Consider the following 24617-nt stretch of genomic DNA (forward strand, 5'->3'; position numbering starts at 1 on the left):
TTAGTTGACGGGATTTGATCCTTAGGTTTATTACCACAAAACTCTGGCTCTCTGACTGCGTTTGAGACAGCAGCTTCCAAATCTCAAGATGAAAAAATTGCTAATCTTAGTGAGTCGATTCAAAGAGTCGAACTACTCGTTGGCGAATGTTGCGAGAGGCGAGCGTGGTGTAGTATTTTTGCCTTTAATTATATGTTACTGCAATAAATATCAGTATTTTTACCTTCCCAAATGGGCACAGTATGGCATGACTAAAGAAACGTACAAAAATACAGGACCTGCTTGAACGAATACGCTACAACGGTCATACTTTATCACTGCCCCGGATGAGTTAAGGTTAGCATTGTCGGCTAAAGTGAGAGAGGAGTTCCCGTAAAGGTCAGAAAAGCAATTATATGTGAAAAATGAAAAGGTCGCAAAACTGAAGTGACTTCGAAAATCAAGGTCAAGGATTGAATCCAGCAGAAATGCACCTGTTTAGGAAGATAGTGAACAGGAAACTGTGTTCTGGGGTAAATCTTGCCCTTTCAAAAGATGGAAGTTCTCTCAGGACACTCTGCACTTCAGCAAGAAGGAGCACAGTGATGCAAGCCTGGGTTATTGACAAATATGGCAATAACAGCGTGTTAAGGTTTACTAAAAATGCCCCATTCCCCATTATACACTACCCCAACGAGGTCATAATCAAAGTCCACGCGGCTGGTCTCAACCCCATTGACATAAACATGAGGGGTAAGTGGGACATTCTTGCCTTTTTGTCCTATCCATGTTCATATTCTTGTTTTTAATGTTTTTATAGTGGCATTTGGGCCAGAGTGAAAAAAGCATTCCCATATGGCAAAGTCTCTTTTAATACAGCTTACATAGGCAGGTGCTCCCCTTAGTTTCTGACTTATAGATAGATACTTTATTGATCCCAGAGGGAAATTCAAGGCATCCAGTTGCTGTTCTATATTGAGGCATAGTGACCATCAAGACAAGAGTAAAATATATATAAAAAAAAGAGGCAGTGGCAACAAAACTAGAATTATACTAAATATAAAATATAAATTAAAAGAAGTATAATTGTATAATAAAGGAAAAGTACTGTATCTTCAATGTGGAAGAAACATTTGAATGGATCTTTACCAATAAAGCCTCATTTCCTAATGAACACTACCCAAGCAAGGTCTTTGACCTCATATATAAATAAATAGGAGGTGTACAGTGGACATAATTGAAACGTCCAATTCTTGCCCTAAGCTCTAAGGCCTTCACTGTAATGTGCACATTGATGAAGTCACTGGTGCAGCAAAAGTGGTGCAAGCATTTAAGTAATCCGAGCTCTGAGAAGAACAGAATTGTGTTACAGTGTTTTACTAGACACTCCAGGGTGTGTTCCCGCCTTGCAGCTAGTTATTTCGGGTAGGCTTTGGACACACTGGGAACCTGGATAAGCGGATACAGACAACGAATGTCTGTGAAAGAATTAAATGATTTTTTTTAGTAGAAATTTGAACATGTGTAGAAAATGGTTGAGATGATTTAACGTTATAATATTTTCATTTGTGGAGACATTTCTGTGACCCACAAGCTTTCCATATTCTGCTCTATATTTTATAAATCTGAAAGTCATCTTGTCTGTCCCTATAACAACCCAGATACACAAAAACGTGTCTGATTTTTGGTGTCTTTCCAACAAGTACACCAGCACAGCATTTTTATTTAACTTAAACATTAAATGTAAACAGGCGTATTCTCTAGTCAGAAAGCCAGAGTGTGAATAGTTTGCTCAGTATTTTAATTGAGGTTGTACCTTGATTACCTACAGCACAGTTTTATCAATTATATGTTTATGTAGAAAAGTAAATATTTCTACAAAAACGACTGTTCTAACGATGCACTGTCCCTTTATCAAGTATTTCACTGATTAATAATATGTGAAGTTGCTTGCCTTTAGTAATTTTAATGGTTAAATGATGTAATCGTTTCAGTATTGTTCATGATTGCTTGAGGTTCAGGTTCAGGTTTGTAGTGTGGTATAGGCTTTCCATGATTTTACTCTGTCATCGTGCCTGGCTTATTCACATTTATAGCATTATGACAATTTAAAGAGTGTGTTGTACCCTAACTTCAGAATTAGTAAAACACAACTCTAACCGCAACAGTTGTAGCAAAGGGAATGATAACAGAATCCAATTACACTTAAAGAGTTATTGGTTCTCTGTTGAGACATCTTATTATGTGAGGAACGTCACAGGTTTGCAGGGAACGTGTGTAATTCCCCTCACAAAAGAGTCCTCTGATGCAGACATACAAGAGGAACACCTTACAGCCTTGCACACTTAAGCAGGCACAGATAAACAAGGGGTGCAAGTGTGCGAATGAGAATATTGGGATATTTTTTAGATTTAAATTTGTATTATTTGTAATATAAATTTTAAGGGGTCACTTTAATCAAAATGAAAAATGTTGGCATTTCTTCATCTCTTGTAAACATGCATACTGTCTTCATACTGAGATGGCAAAAATGTTTTAAAAATTTAGGCCTCACGTTCTAATGAAGTACACTCTGTCCATTATCAGACATCACAGATAATGAGGGATTGCAGGTGTTTAAATAAGCACCAATTGTAGGCATGCACAGTATATATAGTCTTCATACAAAACATGTTATGAAGTGGGAAGTGGACTAGCTGTTACTGCAGCAAAGGGCAACATGCACCCTATTCATACCATTAGTTTTAGAAGCAGGGTAAAGCAGGAGTCCACATATTTTTCAGAAACAGGACTTTCTGTATGCTATTGCTTTATGTATTCCACATCTGTAAGAAGTGTTTTGTTGGGCTTTCACAGGTGTGAGAAATACTCCGGTTATCCAGTGAAAATAATGTCAATATGAAAATGCTGGATCTGCAGAATCGATGGAAAGGGTTAGATTTCCTTGTGTTTAGATTCTTTACCCTCCATCATTTCTACATTAAGTGTTTCCTCTTTCTCTCTCTTCTTCTGACAGGTGGATATGGTGCTGCCACTATGGCCATGAAGCGTGACCCTCTACACATCAATCAAGCAGGTAGTGAGTTTCCCCTGATTTTGGGCCGTGAGGTGTCAGGCGAGATTATGGAGTGTGGACTGGACGTGCCCTACTTCAAACCAGGAGATGAGGTAAAGTAATCTGTTACAGAGAAGATGAAAATGAAACCTTTGACCACTTATTTCACACTTATTATTTCACATATATATTTCAGGACCTCTAAATGGTTTCTTTTACAAATTTGAAGGGTTTTTTGTAAAAAATAAATTATGAGAATGCCTCTAGTTTATTCGCTGCCTGAGGAATGGAAACATCGGCTTTACATATCGGCCATCGGCCACTACCGCTGTCTAAAAATCGGCATCGGCCATCAAAAAACCCATATCGGTCGATCAGTAGCGCGCACATGTATGCATAGGTGGGTGCGCACAAGAGAGAAAAACAGAGCTTAACAGGACATTTGTGCATTGTTGTAAATTTACTCAGATTGAAACGTGCGTATCCTCGGCATACTCAATATAACGAACATGGTCATTTTTAAAATTGTGTTAAAAAATACTATGTAGTGTATGGATATTTGCGATATATACCCCAGCTCTAGCTTGAGCTCAAGTCACGTTCACACACTTGTGTTAGAAGCTTGTGCTTACGTCTCAATATTGGGATATGGCAAAAGTCACATCGAATTAAAAAACATACCGGAATGATCTTGAACGATATTATATCGCCCACCCCTTCTAGGAACAAGTTATTGTGTGTGGATGTGACCACCAACTCCAGCTAGAAAACTTAAAGCACCAGCTTTTGTGAAAATAGTGTTACTTTTCCGTAGTGAGAACAATACACTATATTAAATTATGAACTTGAACTCAGTGGAATAGGCCAGGAGTTGTTTACATGGCTGAATAGCTGATATGAAATACCAGGCCAGAAGGCAGATTCTTATCTCACTTTCTCATGAGGTTGTCCAGTCTTGACGAGCAGTTTTAAATCACATCTTTTCAAAGAAATATACTAAAAATTATTAGGGATTGGCATTTCAATCAAGGTTCAGTCAAATTTATAATTTCAGTCAAGGTTCAGCACATTAATCTGTTAAGAATTAATCCACCACTCAGGTCCCAAAAAAGAAATTATATGTGCTAGCTCAGTTGTGTTTAGAATGCAGGGCAGATTCCGCCTAAAACACTATTGAAGTCCCCTGGCTTGTGGCGAGATGGTGGAACTGCTGAGAGCCTAAATGGTCTATAGAGTCTAGTGGAGTTTAGACATTTGGTACTTACCTGAAGAAAATTAACATTAGAAAAGTTCACTAGCATGTAATCATTTACGCTAATTTCTTTTTTCCATTCCACTTTTGGTGCTTTTAATCCACATAAGTCCTTCTTGACTTGACTCGGCTTGCTTAAAGATTGTTGCCCCACCCCCACGAAAAGGAGATGGTGATGTTGCAAAACCCTGTCTCTAACGGGAATCGCTGGCTTTAGGAGCTGTTTACACATTGTGTATTTGCATATTGTTGTTTTTTGGACTGAATACTGCTCTTCACCCCAGGTCTAACAGATCAGTTTAACTTGTGCACATTTGGCTTTTGCTGAAAAATTTCCTCAGCCATCAGCCCAAGGAGAATATAAACCTCTGCTGTAACTTAAGATATTTTACAAGGGTGCTTGTGCTGGATTAGAATGAGCCAGAGATTGGGACTCTTGTCTGAGACTCAGACTCAAGTCAAATTTTAGTTGCTGAAACTGACTTAAGACTCAACTTGAGATTTAACTTCAGTTGACTCTCAACTTGGACTTGAGTTCCGGGACTGGTGAACAATCTTTGTTTAAAATTTTTATTGTGGATTTCTTAATGTATATCTTTGATGTTTGATAGGTGATCTGCGTTCATTTCACTCCCTGCAATGCGCAACATAGCGCATTCACACAGCCACAGATAACAGCACTGACCGCGGCAGCAAGATCACGTTTCTGCCGTCTGTCATTACATTTGGTTAAAAAACCTATACGGCTTTATTAATAATTATTTGTTACTGTTTGTTGCTGTTTCTTTTTTTTCAATAGTATTAAATGAACCTAAAGGCTGCATATTTATTTGGAATTATCTGGTTAATTTAGCCGACCGCTGTTTAATTTTTTAATCTTTGATTGTTCCATAGTTCTACAAATTGAATTCAAAACCAGAGAGCAAGGCACCAGACGCGGTAAATATGCCACTTGAGGCATCGCGTTGTGCGCATTAATCTCCTCTATTAATTGATGTAGTCAGTCGCATAAAGGATTAAAAATAGGTTCCGCACAGTCAGATACGGATTTTCTTCGAATACTGAAAAATATTATGCATGAGATGCCTGGGATAGACAGCTAGGTAATAATTATATGTAACGGATGTTAAATGCAAACTTGTATCCTGTAGTGCAGAAAAAGCTGAAATATTGTTGTAAAACTTTTTTGTGGGTTTCTACACTTTACATTTAAAAAATATTTTTTAAAAGTGACAATACAATTGATGGGCAGCACGGTGGCACAGCAGGTAGCGTCACAGTCACACAGCTGCAGGGACCTGGAGGTTGTGGGTTTGATTCCCGCTCTGAGTGACTGTCTGTAAGGTGTTGATGTGATCTCGCGTGGGTTTCCTCCGGGTGCTCCAGTTACCTCCCACAGTCCAAAACACACGTTGGTGTGTGTGTGTGTGTTGCCCTGTGAAGGACTGGTGCCCCCTCCAGGGTGTATTCCTGCAAATGATTCCAGGTAGGCTCTGGACCTCCCACGACCCTGAACTGGATAAGCACCTACAGATAATGAATGAATATTGTAGTGTGTGCTTAAAAAATCACATTTACACTCATGAGATAACAGTGTAATAATGTGGGCCAGACCAGATGGCGTTCATGCATTTCAACCATAAGAGACTTGGAACTTGACTTGGACTTGTGAAGAGAAACTTGAGACTTGACGTGGACCTGCTCCTCAAGGAAATGAGACTTGACTTGGACCTGCCCATCAAGGAAATGAGACTTGACTTGGACCTGCCCATCAAGGACATGAGACTTGACTTGGACCTGCCCATCAAGGACATGAGACTTGACTTGGACTTGCAAAAAATGACTTGTGAACATCTCTGGAATTAGCACTGCATTTCATGGTGATTGATATGTCTCTCTGGCCAATCAATGCGCTGTAGGGTTTACTCATCATGATATAGTACATACTCGGCACAGTTGGAACCTAGCAGGGGCCAGGTACCAGATTTTGGCCGATGGAAAAGCAAAAGAGCCGAGACGAGTAGAGTCACGTGGGTTCTATGCAGTGGGAATGTGCCATTTGTTTGCCCAATTTCAGAGTAACGTGACAGTAAAGCAGTTCAATTAAAGACAGGCATTCCTCAACTGTATGTAGTGGTTCCTCAGTGCCACAGTGGAGAGACACCTGATTTAAAGGAATAAAACTGATGAAGTAAAGGCAACAGCTTCCTTTTATATGAGAGACATTAACATAGATTTGTTGGGTGTTATCTGGGCTTGAGGAACTAAATGGCTTCTGTATTCCTTGTTATTAATGAGAATGAGAAGTTAATTTTAGACATGAGTGAAATCAAATGCCTTTATTTCTCCCTGAATGAAGTGTTTGAGAATAAAAGGAAGTTGGCTCATTTTTCAAGTTCCTACCACTATATTTGTTTATTTTAATGCTAATTGAATTCATTCATATTTTAATTTCTGATCATGCTAATGATCGAATTATAGAGGGGTGGTTATTCTTTGGGTGGTGTCACCTATTGACTTCTGAGAACCATACATTATTTTTGCATTAAGTCTAAAGTGGTACTGTTAGTGGTGGTTCTGTTTGCCACATTTTATTTAGTTTAGAGTGAAAATCAAACAATTGCAGTACAGTAACACCACTGCTTACAAATATTTCAGCAAAAAGAGGAGAAATGCAGCAAACATGGTGAACAGTATCTCACTTGTTCTTGGTCTTTTGTTTAATATCCCTTTAGTTTAATGGATGTAAAATGTTAAAGTACAAACATGATTTTCAGGAAAGTTGGCACATTTTGTAACAATAAAAGCATGAATATGTGAGTTAATTCTTTTAAAATTTTATTAAATTGAGAAATTTACAAAGAAAAGATTTCCAGTGTGAATAAATTGATTGTGTTTTATAAACATTAACAAAATAGAATCTGATGTCTGCAACACATTCAAAAAATTGGAGATGGACAAAATAGTAGTGAAAAGGTTATAGAAATTTAGGTTGTTTACTATCGGTACTTAATGATAAAATAGAAATTTTGAAGAAGTCAAAGAAAATTTCAGTGTATAAAAGCCAAGGGCAGAAACCCTTGTTAAATGTGAGGGACCACTCAGTCCTCAAGCGATAATGTTTGGGAAACACCCATACTACCATGATGGACATATGGGCTCAGGTGTAATTTTTGGAAATCATTGCCACTGAACACAGCCTGCAGCTGCATCAGGAAATGCAACTATCATGAAAAAAGGGAAACCACATATTAATTTTGCGTAAAAATGGCAGCAAGTTTTCCGAGCCCAAAGTCATCTGAGATGGACAGAAATACAGTAGAAACTTGATTTGTGGTTAGATGAAGCCACATTTTAGCTTGCTTTTGTAAAAGATGGATATCAGACAAACAAAAAGTGCAAAAATCAGCATCTCTGATGGCATTGGGGTGCATCTGTGCTCATGGTATGGTTGACCTGTTTATATAGAATAGAATAGCTTTTATTGTCGCTGAGAATACAATGTTCAGAACAGTGTTAAAAAAATATATGATATATATGAAATTACCATTGATTCAGAGGCTTATATTGGTGTTTTGGAGAGACATATGCTGGCGTCAGGATTCCTTTTTCCTCAGCAAGTCCATGTCTATTTCATACCAGGCCTTATTATGCATGAGATACAACAGCTTTGTCTTTGAAGACTTTGCTGCATTGACCTGCTTGTAGTCAAAATCTGAAAATGTATGGCATATATGAATTACATGATATGAATTACAGAATCCGCATACAATAGCAACCACTTGGTCACCATGCGGTGAAGTTTGAGAAGCTCAAGTCTTGTATAATGCAAGAAAGGAAAAAAAATTCACTAACAATACATGGACCTGTCCCAGCCTTTTTTGAGTGTTGCAAGCATCGATTCCAAAACTGTATTATTACCAAATAAAATTAAGTTAATCATTGAAAACAATGAACATATTTGTCCTAAGTATGTTAAATCAGAGTTTGAGTGAAGTAAGATTTCCATTTTCACTGCAGTTGTAAAAAGTGTCCCAGCTTTCCTGAAAATGAGATTTGTAGTTCATAGTAGATTCTGCACACACCCCTAACTGTGATGTTTTGTGTGCCTCAAAGATAAATTTTGTTTTTCCTGTTTGTTTTGTCTTCCAGGTATGGGCTGCTATTTCTCCCTGGAAGCAAGGCAGTCTGGCAGAGTTTGTGGTGGTCAGTGGTAATGAGGTAATGTCCCAAAAAAAAAAAAATAAAAACAAAGATACGACAAGCAAAATAACGAGCTCATGTGTTTGCTTATAATGCTTTTTTATCCTTTGTCCTAGCAGTGTATGTATATTATTCAATCTCTGTAAACATGCACTTAATTGAATAATCATACACTTATATGAATTTTATAAATGTTTAATATATATTATTGAATTATTAATTTGAGTTGTAAATTGTGAAATGCTAGTCTACATTTAATGCCACACAATCATACCAGAAAGACCCCCACACCTATAGGGTATCTCAAATATAAGGAAACCAATATAAAATGAAAACCGTGTTGGACGGTGATCTATTTTAGACACAACCTGGGGGATGGGGGAACCCTATTATACTGTCTCATGAATACCTCTTGGATTCAGTTTCAGTTTTTCAAATGGGAAGGTTATTTGTGACACCTCCTCATGTTCGCGTGGGTTTTCTCCGGGGGTTCTGGTTTCCTCCCATGGTCCAAAAACACATTGGTAGGTGGATTGGCGAATCAAAAGTGTCTGTAGATGTGAGTGAATATATATATATGTGTGTGTGTGTGTGTGTGTGTGTGTGTGTGTGTGTGTGTGTCGCCCTGTGAAAGACTGGTGCCCCCTCCAGGGTGTGTTCCCATCCTGCACCCAATGTTTCCGGGTAGGCTCCGGACCCACCGCAACCCTGATTTGGATAAGCGGTTACAGACAATGAATGAAGTAATTCATTAAGTAATTTGTGACACTTCACCAGAAAAACAGTACTGTGATTTAATATAAATTTCTATTTGTTTATTGCAACTAATAACATATTAAATTAAACAATTTATTGAAGATTTGTGATTTTTACCTTGTTGTATTTTACTGACATTTTATAAAAGCATCGAGACAGTTTTTCAGTTATTTTAACACCTCTCATGGCGTATTATGTTATTTTTTATTAACGTGGGGAACTTTGTGGGGTTTTCTTTTTTTTTCTTTTCTTTTTTTTTTTTTTTTTTTAAGCTAACCTTTAGTTCCATAGCCCTTTGTGCTGCAGTTCATCTAATAATGAACTCCCTGTTTGTGCAGTACTGTTCCAAATTAGACCCAATTACTGCAATGCAAACAAAGGCTCCAGTGTAAGGGAGCTGTTGTCCTTTCTAGGCTGTAATGAGTCACTGGGCATTGTGTCCTCCTTTTTAATAAAGGATGACTTGAACAATGACTGTTTAAGGATGAATTGTGTGCATGTGTTTGGGTGTATTTGTGTGTGTTTGGCTGGCTCAGGTGTCCCACAAGCCCAAATCGCTGAGTCATTTGGATGCGGCGTCTCTCCCCTACGTAGCAGTCACAGCTTGGTCGGCCATTGTCAACACAGGTGGCCTCAACAAAAATAACAGTGCCAAGAAACGGCAAGTATTTTATGCTTTGCTGTTAATTTTATCTATGCATTTTATCCCTTTCTTATTCCATTAATGTCTCTATATGTACATTTGAATTTATATATTTTACATTTGGCTAACGTGCTCCAAACTAAAAATATGTATATACCCGTTATTACTTTTCCATCAGAACAAAAAATGACAAGTGGCCAATAGTTTCAGTTGAGTATATCATCACGTTCCAAATTCTGTCTATATTACTGTCATTACATTTATTGCCATGATCTTGTTTAGTGTGGACCACCACTGAAGTCAACCAGTGTTCATTTAAAAATGGACAAACACCTAACAAGACCATAAATGTGCCTTTAGACACACATACACATGTCCTCAGTTCACCTGAACTTAGTTAAATGTTTTGCCAGTAGATGCCAGATTTTCCTTTTGTGTCCAGACTCCCCCCAAAGTCCAGTCTGTGATTTTTCTGATTTCTTCCAGCACATTATGTCCTCAAGAGTGGACTCTAATAGAGCAGCAGCTAATGAAAGGCAGAGAGCCAGCCATCTCCCTGAAGTGAGAGTCCACAGTGACATTTTCCCCCCAGTGATCCTCAGAAACAATTTGTCCTGTTCTGGATCTGAGAGCCCTGTTAGTCATAGTGTTAGTTAAGGGACATTCACTTTGTTACTAGAATGACTAATCAGACAAAAGTCATGTTAACTCATATCAGGTCCAAAGACATTAGTGACATTTCTGGATATTTTGTATATATGATTTTTTCTTTGAATGGAATAAGTTTAATTTGTTTTGGTGGATGCAGTGACAAACTGTGTTCACAGACAGTGATTTGGGGAAGTGTTCATGAGCCCAAGCGATTGTTTTCACTACAGAAGCTTGACTATATTTAAATTCATGGCAGTACAGGTTTTGGGCCTTGTTATTCTGTTTTTATTTACATTGTGCCCAGCATAAAATCATTTTTGGAAACTGCATGGTACATGGGAAGACTTTACAATAAAATATCTTTTTTGGGGGCAAATGTTTGTACACAGTGTAAAGCAAAATGTCAGTGGGGTAATATTACCATAAAATGCCATGAGTAAAATTTAAAGTGTACAAGTGTGTAGAATATATTCTACTTTGCTGCTAAATTGGATGTTTTTTGCTCCTATTTCTAAGACAGTGTTCTCATCATTGGTGGTTCAGGAGGAGTTGGAACCTTTGCCATACAGGTAAAAGACAGATGTTTAATTTTTTATTTTATATTCACATTATATTACATTGAGAGGTGGAGCGATATTCCAGCCTAAAATTATTATTATTATTATTTATTTTTATTGAAGGAATAATGCAATACATATTATATGCGTCATTACATTTCCTTCCATTATTGTTATTTGATAACATACAAACAAACTAACAACCCCCCCCCCCCAAAAAAAAAAATAGACAGGCAACTATTGTGTTAATGAAATGACATTCAATAAAAAGAAAAAAAATGTGCTTGTTAGCGTCTACACCCAATATTTTAAGGTCACGTGTTATACACAATGAGTACACATACTAGCTTCTGTATCTTCAATTACAGTCAATTAATTACATCCTGATTCATTAAGGTAGTACTTCAAGAATTTCAAAGTAGGATAAAAATGGTCTCTATTTTACGTATAACTTTTTCCCAGACCATCACAATGTCAACTTGTGTTTTTTTCAAGCTTGAGAAAGAGCATCACATCTTTTTGACAGGCAGCAGCAGATGGAGGGATGGAAGATTTAGATGTTAGTAAAAGTCTCCGGCGGGCTAAAAGGGTTGTGAATGCGATGATCTCAGATTGTTGTTTTTTTTTTTAATTATTTATTTATTTATTTATTTTTATTTTTTTAATCTAGATTTAAGGTTTCTTCTGTCATGCCAAATATGGCTATAAGTGGACAGGGTGTCAGTGTCACTTCAGGAACTGCACTTAGTATTTTAAAAACAGTTTTCCAATATTTAGTGAGTCGAGGGCAGGACCAAAAAGCATGGACCAATTTGGCTGGAGAGAAGGAACACTTATCGCAGCTAGCATCAAGCTCACAATAAATGGCAGCAAGTCTGACTTTATTTAAGTGGGTTTCTATGTAGAACTTTGAATTGTATAAGACCCAGCTTAATGCAGGATGATGAAGAGTGAGTAGTATTCATTTAATTCTTTTCAGACAGATTCACCTTCTTCTCACCTGGTTTTAAATGTATTCATGTTCTGGTTTTCTAACAACATCAGCTAGGAATATAATGCAGAGATAAGCCCTTTGATTAAAAAGGTGAGAGTAAGCTTTTCCCATGTTTCCACTGGAAGGTTTGGAAAGGATTGAAACATGGTTATAGTAAAGTGATAAATCTGTAAATGTTTTAAGAAATTATTATTTGGGATGAGGTATTTTTTGCATATGTTTTCCAAACTATCAAATACATTACCTGTATATAAGGTAAGGACTTAAGGCCATTCAAGCCTGATTGTCTACAAGTTGAATAATACATAGGTGGCAATAGGTGATTTCGGTATATAATAATAACAATAATAATAATACTACTAATAATAAAAATAATAGAACTTTGAATGGGGATAGCAATACAGGACTAGAAGTAAACTGATAAGGTTTTAATGGCAAGGAGGAGTACACTAAGGCTGGGAGTGTTGAAGTGTGGCAAGACTGCATTTGAGACTGACACCAATTCATATTTGGTTGGTGAAGCCATTAACAACATTTTGGGTATTGGATGCCCAGTAATAATAACTGAAACTGAGAAGGCCCAGCCCACCTATCTCATGACTTCTTTGAAGAAAATATTTGTTAGCCCTTGAAACTTTACCTTTCCAAACAAAAGAGGATATTGATTGATTAAACTAATCTAAAATTAATGAAAACTGGTAAGGATTGAAACAGATAAAGAAACCTGGGCAGTATTGACATCTTCACTGATTGTAACCTTCCAGCTGTAGTAAGAGGGAGACAACACCATGTATCAAAGTCAGCTTTCATTTGGTTAAGCTGAGGAGAATAATTAGCTTTAAACAAAGATGAGAAAGAGCAAGTGACACGAATTCCTAATTATTTAAAACCACCCAGACGTAAGGGAAAAGGGAAAGACTCCTGGTGAATCTGTAGGTCTGAATTATTCATTGAAAAACATTCACTTTTTTGAATTTTTAGTTTGTATCTGGAGAAAGTACTGAATCAGGCTAGCAAAGAGACATTTGCAGAACTACAATCATTTGGGTCAGTTACATAAAGCAAGAGGTCATCAGCACATAGGGTAACACTATGCTCCATGTCTCCCCTCTTAACACCCCACAACAATGTATTTGACCTCAGAGCAATAGAACGAGGGTCAATAGCAATTGTGAGAAGAAGTGGAGAAAGTGAGCAGTCCTGATGGGTGCCAAGCATAAGCAGAAAATTGTCTGATGGACAATGATTTGTTTGTATACATGCTGAAGGGGGGTGGTATAATATCTTCATCCAAGCCATGAACATGTTGCTAAATCCAAACTTTTGTAAAACTCTGAATAAATACGCCCACTCTACTCAATCAAAGGCCTTCTCAGTGACAAGTGAGATACAACCTCTGAACTCTTAGTGTTGCTAGGTGAGTAGATGACACAGAAATTGGAAAAAGAGTGACTTTTCTTAATAAAACCTGTTTGGTCCCTGCTTTTGGGAAGAAACAGTTTCAAATGGGATGCTAGAACCTTAGCCAAGATTTTTAAATCTTCATTAAAACGAGAGATGTTGCAAGATGGGGTAGAGATTCTATAAACACAGAAGCAAAATAAGCTAATCTTTAAATATTTTTGTAGAATTCTATAGGGTACCTGTCAGGACCTGGGGTTTTACCACTTTGTGTTGTCATAATGGCATCATTAATCTCTTCTTTCCCTTTTACTCGGTCCAAGTTTTCAACTTCTTCCGGATGAAGAGCATTTCTAAATTGTTTAAAAAACATTCCATATCTGTAGTATCTGAGGGGAATTCTAAAGCGTACAGAGAAGAATAGAAAGCTGTGACAATTTTGTTGTTTTTCTTTGGATTATTTGTTGTATTTTGGTGTGCATCACTTATCTGTGGAATAAGTCTTGATGCAGCCTGACACTTCAACTAATGAGCCATTAACCAACAAGCCTTGTCACTGTTTTCGTAAAAGATTGCGTGAGTCCTATGAATTAATTTTATCTGCATGTTAGGTGGATTAAATGTTGCTTGTAAATCAATTTGTTTTTTATATAGCTCAGGAATAGGAGTCTCAGAGTACTGTTTATCGAGATCTTTAATAGATTGGGAAATCGCCTGCATGTCCCTTTTATTTCTTTTATTAACATGAGAGGTATATGACATTATTTGGCCTCTGAGGTAGGTTTTAAAAGTGTCCCAAACTAATGAATAGGATACCAACTATTTTGTGTTACTTTTTAACAATATGTCAATATTATTTGATACAAAAGTACAGAATTCTTCAATGGAGTGTAAAAGGGGGTTAAGTCTCCATGAGGAACGTTCTCTGATGTTTAAGGGAAGGCATAGGTCTAGTATGACTGGGGAATGATCTGATATAACTATAGCAGTGTATGTAATATGCCTGATCATTGGAATAAGCAAGTTCTCTATAAAGATATCAAGAAAAAGTATGATGTGAGTGAGAGAAAAAGGAAAGTTGTTTAGCTACTGTATTTAAAAGTCTCCAAGGATCCACGCAACTGTTTGTTTCATGAACATTGAAAAGGCCTTAAAAGAGTTTATCCCTTTTGAAGTAGATCTATCAAGAAGTGTGTCAATAACACAGTTCAAATCACACAAAAAGATCAGTTGATGTGTATTCAAATTGGGTATCAATGATAGAACTTTGTTTGCAAAGTAAAAATCGTCCCAGTTTGGGGCATAAACATTCACTAAAACAACTGATTTATGAAAATAGAGATCCAGAAACAATGAAAAAGTGGCCATTAGGGTCACTAATTATGTCAGATGGGGTGAACAGAATTTTTTTAGATATTAGTATATCTAAAATATCTAAAATTAGATATTCACAGCTCTGGACCTACTGTTAAATCTGGAGTGGAAAATCTGATTAACCCATGGTTTATGGAGTCTGTTATGATCCTCCAATTTTAAGTGAGTCTCTTGTAACAATAATATGTCTGCTTCTAGTTGTTTGAAATAGGAAAATATTTTTTTTGCTCTTTTTATCAGGCCATTAAGGATAAGAATCTTACATGGTGACCTCCTTCTGCTGCGTTCATAGAAACCACATCAGAGGATCTATCATACATTGCAAATGTACAAGCTGTGTATAAGAGCACACAATTTAAAAATGGGCATAGGACAGTAACATCGATAGAGAAAGAAAAAAAAGCTACCATAACAAATCCCTAATAAATTTTCAATCCCCTTATAAGAACCAAACAAAACAATTAACCCCAAAAACCCAGATCTAAATCTCCAACCAAATATGGTCATAGGTCACTACTAAACAGTAAGATTTCCAAAACATTTCTTTAAAACTACACCTAATACAAAAATGAGTGACTCCTGACTTAATGTTTCCTACATCAATTGTAAACATATATATATTTATTTTTTTAAGGGTAGAGGTTAGGAGACAAAGGGTGAAGTGAAAAATGCAAGCATTAAACAATAACATGTTGCTACATCATTATGAATCTGTATTATTGTAGATCAGCAGTGTAGCCGTAGTGTAGTCCTAGGTCCTCTAATAATAGTGTGTAGCAGTGTAGCCATATTGTAGTCCTGAGTCCTCTAATAAGAAAAAAGGGGGGAAAGGTTTTGCTGAAGGCTACTTAACTGCTGCATTAATAACTCAACTGAATGTCATTGCTTTTGTTACTCACTGTGTCCCAAGCACGAAATAATACAATCCTTTGCTTGCTACACCTGTAGCCAAGAGGGATAAAAGAGGCCAAACTTGAGTCCTTTTACTTACAGCAGAGAATTTACCTCCTTCAATGGCTCTCAATTTCCCCAATTCAGTGCTAAAATCCTAGTGAAAAAATACACAATGTTCACTAAAGCAAAGTTTCTGTCGGCTGATAACACGATGCTTGTCCTGAAAGAAGTGAAAAAGGAACAGAAACACTCTGGGTTTGGTGTGTTTAGTGTTTGTGGTTATAGTCGGTTTAGGGCCAATTCGGTGAGCATGTGAATTAAAAAGGCCTCGGAAAAATGTCGAATCCCAGGACTTCTTCAAAAAAACTCTGTCATAAACTTAATAAGGTCTAAACCTTCCAAGTCTTCAGGGATGCCAGCCAATCTCAGATTAGATCTCCTTGACCGATTCTCGAGGTCGTCTAACTTTTCTTTTAATTGGGCATTTTCATTTTGTAGCGATGTGATGGCTGCTTTGGTATTCACTAGTCGATCACTTTGGTCATTTAAGCCATCTTCAGCTCCGCGGATGTGCACATTGTGTGATTCATAATAGGACTTAACTAGCTCCAGAGTGGACTTTACAGGTGATAGAGCCCTTTCAAGTTTTCTTTTTAATGCAGACAGTACAGTTTCTGTAAAAGCAGTACAGAGCAGAGTTTTTCAAAATCCTAATTGCTAAGTGCTAATAATGGTGCTGCAGTTGTGACTATTTCTTGTTTGGGACTTTGGTATCTTTTTTGCATAGCTTATGTCGGAGCTGCATTTTGCTTGTCATTTTATTGCCTCACATTTTTCTAATGTATGTGTAGTATTGAAAAAGTGAGTTACCTAATGAAGTGACAGGGAAGTATGGGTAAACTTGAACCAAATGTTGGGAGCCACTCTCAAACACGCCTATTTACGCCATGTCTAAATTGGAACCCCATTCCAAATGATGAGAGTGGAACATAGCTGATGCACTTTCATTTACTGATAAATAGTTATGCTATTTTACTGTGTTACATTACAGATGCTAAAATCTTGGGGCGCACATGTGACAGCCACATGTTCCCAGAATGCAGAGTGTCTTGTGAGGGATCTTGGAGCTGATGATGTTGTGGACTACACTTCAGGGCCAGTGGAAACCAAACTGAAGACTTTGGAAAAGTGTGTTGAGCTCACACACAAAACATGGTGCAGTAAAGGAATATGTTGGAATCAACTGATGGAATTGCAAAGATATAACATGGATTTTTATGTTGGCACGATGTGACTGGATTCACTTTCCAGTGCCAATTTAGGATCACTTATAATATGTCCATATAATAATAGTATAGTTTTGGAAAAACTTTTTTCATAAACAACACATTTATAGCAGATTCACTTAACAGCACAAAAGTTCTTAAATGTTTGAAAAAGTTAACACACTTTTGATTATTCTTCACTTTTTCTTGATGAGAAATGGTATTTAGAGGATGTAAAAAACATTCAATAGACAAGTACTTACTACCTACATTTACTTAATAACAATTACTATTTCTTTTGATCCCTTTGTATTTGGTTTTCATCTATCTGCCAGTTTTTCTGTCTCCTTTTCCTTGTTTTTGTTGCCTTGCCTTGTTCTGTAATGTCTCTCTTTCCTCCTCTCTCTCACCCTCTCAGGTTTGACTTGATTCTCGATAATATTGGTGGAGATACTGAAAGATGGGCAGTTGGCTTGCTCAAACCCTGGTGTGGTTCTAAGTATGTTACCTTGGTAACACCATTCCTGCGTAACACCGACCAACTGGGCTTAGCTGATGGGATGATGCAGACCGCAGTCACCATAGCGACCAAGGCACTGAAGGTAGCAAACCTCCTGAGCTCATTTTAAGCCTTGCCCTGTGTTATAAGGCAGAAATGTTCAGATTTCAAAGGAGGGCTGAAACACTGTGTGAAAATGTCTTACTTTTTGGTCCAAGGTGTCAACTGCAGTTTGCAAGGTCCCTGTCTGATTTTCGGAGAGATTAAGGGGTTGATGTAACAGCATGAGTAGGTGATACAGTTAGAAATAAATAAATATACAGGACAATTCACAAGTTATTAAAACTTACTAAGACAGTGTTGGTGATGACATTGTTTAAAATGTTTAAAAAATGCAGCTCTTCTGGGCTGAAAATTGAAGTAGTTTATTAAAAGCTATTCTGATCATTAAAAAGCATTAATTGTTAACCCTACAGTATTTCCAGCATTCATGGATGCGCTGTGGTGCTATGTATTGTATGTCGGAAACCAGAGGGGTGTGGTAAAGTGCTTTTTGGTGTTGCCTTGTATTGAATTACAGACAGAGGCAGGCTTTGAATTTATGCCCCATTTGCTTTAACTGTCATGTTCCCCATCGCCCACCTCTTTACCACATAATCCGCAAAATGTTCTTTCTGAGAAAACAAACACCTTTCTTTTTCTTTTCTCTTTCTCTCAGACTAAATATATTCCTTTGCCTTTCACAGGTACCCTGTATATAGATTTTTAATAGAGCTCAGCTTCAGCCATATGAGTTAAAGTTCTTAGATGCAGAAAAGGCATACCTTAAATTCAACAGGTTTACTTGTGAACTGCTGAATCTAGCAGTTCTTTTGTCCCCATCATATCTGCTTTATAGTTTGAGAATATAGTCATTTTGATTAAAAAGCACCTTAAATGCAACTCAAAATAATCTGTTAGGTGCTTCAAAATGTTCACAAAAAAAAGTTCTAAAGTTCAAGAAAGCAGAGGAATACTCTCAGGTTTGTAAGTTGTTTTTCAGGAAAGTGTAGCAGAACTTGGGAGGCCTGAGTTTATTAACTATTAATGCTAATCTCAGTATCAACAAATGCAGATGAAAAGGATCCAAAAGAAAAAAAAACAGTGAGTGGTGGACACTTGAGTTCCCGTGTGGATAGCAGTTATGTTATGGATTGATGTTTCATAGCTGTTCCTCCCAGTTTTTGAGCTGCTGCTTTTGTGCTTTGTGTGGACAAAGTTAAGTTTTCCTTTTATTTGAGTCATTCTTTTATTGAAGTAACTATACTTAACTATGAATTTCGACGAGGACACCCACCTAAAGAAAGCAGTGTTTAACCAGTAATGAAACTGGACTGTTTTATAAAAATGTCATGTCCCAACCCAGGCGTCACATGCTGCTAATACATCAGTAAAACTCTCACTCTTAAAATACCATCTGCTGTGTTCTGATGCTCATATCTAACTTCAGCATTTCCACAAGCTTTGTGGGTTTTTCGTGAAAGAAGGGGGGTTGTCCAACCTCATTAATGTGTAGGGATTGTCCCACCTCATAGTCCTCAGGTGTTTTCAGAAGTTCATTTGTTATGAGTTGGTGTTGACTATTCGTTGTTATTTAGATCAAGAATGATTCATGATTAACGGAGGTGTTGTGGGTGGAAAGAGACATGTGGGGAAGACAATACATGCTGTGACTAAATTTACCTCAGGGGCTCCCATCTACATGGCTCCTGTAAAACACTTTGTTTTTGATATTTATTGACAAAATGCTTTAGTTTGTGTGTATGAAAAATTATCAGCCTTTTTCACTTTAGCATCTTCCCCCTTCCCTGGTTCAAACAAGCACAGGGACAAATACACCTGAGCTCAATGAGGGTGGTTCAAATATCAAAACAACTCCAAGGCTAAACATCTAGCATATATTCTTCCAAGAACAGTTGAGTCTCTCTTTTTACCTTAATACCTCCTGAATACTGCTAATTCTAGAAGAACTGATGGATTAGCATTAGTATTACAGTCAAGATAACAGAGATGTGATTGCCTAAGAATTGTCACCTTTTTGGGGTGGAGGCTTGGGTTCCAGGAAAGTGCTAAGCCACTTGTTGTTGTAGTAATTTTAAAAACTAATATTGTCTTTAAAAGAAACTAGAGAAATCTTATCATACACCAAAGGAATCATATTTGGTGACAGACACCTTTCTCAAGAGAGGTTAGAATTTTAAGTGAGACTTATCCTTTATGAGTTGTTCAGATGAATGAAGGAAAAACCCTTAACTTCCCTTGGCTTTTAATGTGAACTGAAACTGCCTGCAAAACCATTCATCTGAAACCTTTGAGCAAGATTATTTTCTTTACCTTTTCACCCAAGGAAAAATTTACTTCAAATGGCAAGAAATAAATGACCGCATAAAAGTAGTCTTTTATGATTGAATGACAATTTTTTTTTCTTCAGAAATATCTTTGGAAAATATTTTCATGTTGTAAAAGTGTTGCACGGATGTTGTGGTTTAAGGCAGGAAGCACAGCACTCCTGTACCTCACAGCTTTTTGTCTGCTCCAGAAAAATGAATGCATCTTAAAATTTGAAACTCCATTTAAAAACTAAGGGAAGCATTATACATCAGCACCTGGCGAGTGTAGCCAGTGCACTCACAGCTGCCTGTCATAATTGTACAGGTTTTAATATGAGAACGTATCAAATAATGGTGTAGTGCTCAAAATAAAGTCAATGCCAGCTCTAATATGTGTATGACGCGCACACACACACACACACACACACACACTCACCACCCCATTAATGTTGTTCCACTCTAGCCTTTTACTCTTGGGGGCTCAGATGAACAAATGAATAATAGAATGAAGGAATGAAACAATCAATCAGTGAATGAACTGAGCTGGATTCATCTCACACCAACCTCCCACTGTTAAATGTGTTCTTTCTTGAGCCGGTAACAAAAGGAAGGATTGGGGTTTTGTGGACAAATGCAATGAAAAATGCTTTCGTAAATGTTTTATATTTAAGCTCCTCTCTTGCTCTCCCTGTTTCCATGATGCAGCACATCACTAAAGGGGTCCACTATCGATGGGGATTCTTTGCTCCAAGTGGCCGAGCACTGGATGACATCAGTGAAATGGTGGATGAAGGAAAGGTAAAATATTGATTAATTGTTTTTTCCCTCTTCATGTGGCATTATCTGTACTTTTGGATGTAAATGGTTTTCTCAATAAGCTTCAGTCGACAAGGGAACTTTACTGTTAGTTAAAAGAACACCCTAGATCAGATGTTTCATGAAATTGTTTTATTTTTAATGTCCATTGACAAGAGTGTGTCACCTTAATTAAGCTCAAAATGTGGTTTTAGTGGCTTGAAATAAGAATTTATTTTTTGTGCCAAAATGGTTTGGCTGATTTAAGTCTTACACCTCAGGAGCTTAAACATAGTGTAGTTTTCATCATTAACATCAAATTTAGAAAATATTTTTGGTTTGAAATGTTATTTTAATATATTTTTATTATAATGCTGCGGGACGGTGGTGCAGGAGTTGGTGTGTTCTCCCCGTGAGTTTCCTCCAGGTGCTCCAGTTTCCTCCCACAATCCAAAAACACGTTGGTAGGTGGATTGGTGACTCAAAAGTGTCTGTAGGTGTGAGTGTGTGTGTTGCCCTGTGAAGGACTGGCGCCCCCTCCAGGGTGTATTCCTGCTTTGTGCCCAATGATTCCAGGTAGGCTCTGGACCCACCGCGACCCTGAACTGGATAAGCGCTTACAGATGGATGAATGAATGAAAACAGTGTTGTGTGTGAATGAATGAACTGCCAAAGGTCAGGCCTCAATCCGGACACAATGTGCAATGTGTCTGTACTTGGAAAGCCAAAGCATCCCATTCAGCTCATCAAAGCTTTCAGCAGTAAAACAAGCATATTACAACGGAATGCGTATCAATAACGCAAAGCGCACATTTGTTTATTTAATGTTTTGCAAAGTTTTAAGTTTAAGACCCAAAAGATATAGATGCAAATTGAGTATTCACAGTGTGTTATGTTAGTGGAATAATATATCCTTTTTGCAAGCTGCAAATCACTAGTGACTGGAGCACAAACCTATAGCCTTATCTGCACTTTTTCCCTTAAACGCCCTCAAACCATGTAAACTCTGAGATTGCACACTATCTACATGTGGTTTGTGGCAAGATCATAACTCAAGGTTTCAGTTTGAAAAATGTTAGGCTTTATTTGTGCCTTACGCTGCCTGTAATGAGAAGCTTTTATTTTGAAATGGACCAATGATTTGCGTTTATCACAATAACGTTCACAGCATATTTTGCAGCTCCAGATATAGCAGTGAAAAGCGACGGAGACACAAAGATGAAAGAGATGGGGGGGGAAGAAAAAGAGATCGTTAGAGGGCAGTTGGTCGGGGCGAGTGTGAGCCATTCCACACTCAGTTGGAATGTCAATATAATCCCAGCGCTAGTCCTGCTAATCGGGCCCTTTTGTCTGGCTGTGTCTCAGTCACCCGTTTTGGTGAAAGCCGGAGGAATGTTGCCTGCGTCAGGCCGATCCAGCTCCAGTTCCGCCATGACATCATGGCTGTGTTTGCCGTGAGGCAAATCTCGCAGATGGCTCAGCCGATAAAACTCTGGCCTCTTCATTATCCACTGCTGCGGTTGTTGTTTTAGAGCAGAACAGTCATCAACCTTTCACCCTTTGTGATTTACTGTCTTTTACATGGCTGTGTTTTTATGCCACACAAGCAAAGATTTGCATAAGGTGATGCTATGGCAAAAAATATATATTTTCCCACTTTTTTTGCTTTAGTTTGAACATAATCTGTAACATTACAAGGTTATTAAGGTTATTTGTTAATGTAATATGTTTAGCTATAGGAATGACTTCAGAATGAAAGCTACTAGAGCTTTTAGCTGTTTGAGAGACGCGTGGGTCAGAAACCACATAACAGTTCTATTAGAGATTATCAAACAGCTCAAGATTTTGAGGCTGGTTTGTGTTGGTTAGTACTTTATACAGTGCTAAAATGTGCTTGTATTATTATTAGCTAAATTAGTCTCATAGCTCGAGTGCTAAATCAAAGAAGTTATACATATACATCAGACATTGGGCAATCACCTACATTTGGGATAAAGAGGTTTACACTGCTCTTTTGCTCTCAGTAGAATGGCTTTATTGACCGGCAAATGGTTAGTCAGTATGTATATGTAATATTGCTGAGAGCAGACGGGTCAATGCCCTGCTCCTTGGACCACTTTTGCAATTTTCACCCTCTTCTTTTTCTCCCTCTCACAGTTTGTTTCTCTTGCTTCTCTGCAGATCCGTGCAGTCGTGGAGCAGTGCTTCCCTTTTACTGAAGTGCCTCAGGCCTTTGCAAAAGTGGAGAAGGGCCACGCTCGAGGAAAGACCATCGTTACAGTTGCCAGGGAGCAGGAAGAGTGACCATGGCAACAGTAAACTCACTGTCTCCTTGGAAACATGGAACTCGATGCAGTTTTGAGGTGGACACAGACGAAACCTTATATTCAGCTGAGTAACTCCATCAGTGATAAGGACCAAGCATCACTGAATGTACTGAGGCACTCTGTACTAGTTAACTTCAAGTATTAAAATACGACTCCAAAAACTCTTAACACTCACGTTCATGATTAAACACTTTACTGAGAATCACTCGGTTTACACACTGAGAGCTGAGTTGTTGCTGATTTCCTGTTAGATTAGTGTGCAGTACACACATTTTCAAAGAAATTTATTTTTTTTTATTTTTTTATCGAAGTCTGGTGTTTTGTCCATGGTCAAAAATCTGCCCTGAGTTTGGTATTCATTTTTTTTGGTTTTTCTTTGAATGGCAGTAGAACTCAAGTAATCGTCTGCTCTTAGTACCTTAGTAGTTGTGGGTGTGATGGCCTGTAAATAATCAAATTAACAGCTTATTGTCCTGCAGGGGGAGGGTTGTCATATCCAAGTGGTTTCAACAATGATTATGACTCAAAAATCAGAGAAATAAAACATTTTATTCATTAATAAAATGTAAGTTATTTTTACAGCTTTAGAAAATATACAGCAGACAGGTTCATATACGGAAGTAAACCATAAACTGTTAGAACAATAGGAAAATAAAGTAAGGCACTTTATAAATGAAACAGGAAGACAACACAATCCAAATTTTTTACTAGTTGTGTTTTATATGCATAATGTACCTCATTTTTAGTATAACACTGACAGATTTGAGTGGAGTAGTGTGAATGACTACTGCTGGTCAATGGCAGCTTGATAATTCATTAGAATGTACATGTTTTGTTGTGTTCGCATGCCTCCAGAGCACATTTGAGGTATTACACATGACATTCATTAACTGCAAAGCTTCAGGTCCATCTTTAACCAAAGGAAGGTTCTTTAGGGAAACATACTAATTAGCAATGTCTTTGAAAACTCTGTCAACAAGATTTCTTTTACAACGTTGATGAAGTCCTTGAACTGTAATGAAGTCTGAACTTTCTGCAGGCTTCAACATACTGCCCAGTAGTGTTCCTTAGAGACTGCTGAAGCCCTTCACAGAGCTCCACTGAGGCCTACTGGAACAATTTTATATAGTTCTATAATCTCCCTCATGGAGCTCCACCACAGGGCCCACAGCAGAAGATATTGCACTGCTCTCCTTAAACTTGACCTCTTATTTCTCAAGGTCTGTCAGTTATGTCCAGCATTACAGTATTTCCACTGTCCACCTCTGATTGGTCTTCACCTCATCAAATGTGTTCAGAATCACCTGGTTTTTATCGTACTGCTGACCACCTGCAAAAGACGTTAGATTTTTCTTTATTTTTCCTCAGTGTAACACCTAAAAGGAATTGTCCTTTATGCAGAAAGTGTGCATTTAGTGAAAGTGAAATAATTAACACACAGTAGTTTAGTTTTTGGTGAAATTCCCCTGTGACGTTCCTTTTCTAAAATTGTGGACCTCCGATGCCACCTGTTGGTGCATGATTCTAAAATTAAAGCACTATGGCGTGTTACTAACTATGGCCACAGGGTGGGGTGCTTTAAGCATTTTATATGTACAAAAAA

General features: G+C 37.6%; 2 protein-coding genes across 3 annotated transcripts in view; one reads left to right on the top strand and one right to left on the bottom strand.

Moving 5' to 3' along the window:
* Positions 1–127: 127 nt before the first annotated feature.
* Positions 128–23347, top strand: rtn4ip1 (reticulon 4 interacting protein 1). Its single transcript, XM_066671369.1, has 9 exons — positions 128–732; positions 2996–3147; positions 8439–8507; positions 9782–9906; positions 11060–11108; positions 16811–16947; positions 17443–17626; positions 20598–20690; positions 22869–23347. The coding sequence occupies exons 1-9, from the start codon at positions 468–470 to the stop codon at positions 22989–22991; spliced, it is 1197 nt and encodes a 398-aa protein (XP_066527466.1). The 5' UTR covers positions 128–467; the 3' UTR covers positions 22992–23347.
* crybg1a (crystallin beta-gamma domain containing 1a) overlaps positions 23298–24617 on the bottom strand; it is a 68968-nt gene continuing 67648 nt past the window's right edge. For both annotated transcript variants that reach the window (XM_066671336.1, XM_066671345.1), the window contains one exon: positions 23298–24344. In XM_066671336.1, coding sequence (XP_066527433.1) covers positions 24256–24344 — 89 coding nt within the window. In that variant the 3' untranslated portion in view covers positions 23298–24255. The remainder of the gene's footprint in view (positions 24345–24617) is intronic.

The sequence above is a fragment of the Hoplias malabaricus genome, chromosome 1 (genome assembly GCF_029633855.1).
Source record: "Hoplias malabaricus isolate fHopMal1 chromosome 1, fHopMal1.hap1, whole genome shotgun sequence".
NCBI lineage: Eukaryota > Metazoa > Chordata > Actinopteri > Characiformes > Erythrinidae > Hoplias > Hoplias malabaricus.

What these genes read in the sequence shown, in the direction of transcription:
- rtn4ip1 (XM_066671369.1), top strand. Translation starts at nt 468, where the DNA reads ATGCACCTGTTTAGGAAGATAGTGAACAGGAAACTGTGTTCTGGGGTA. An exon ending in CATTGACATAAACATGAGGG is followed by an intron (nt 733 to 2,995) that starts GTAAGTGGGACA and finishes TTCTTCTGACAG; the next exon opens with GTGGATATGGTGCTGCCACT. An exon ending in ACTTCAAACCAGGAGATGAG is followed by an intron (nt 3,148 to 8,438) that starts GTAAAGTAATCT and finishes TTTGTCTTCCAG; the next exon opens with GTATGGGCTGCTATTTCTCC.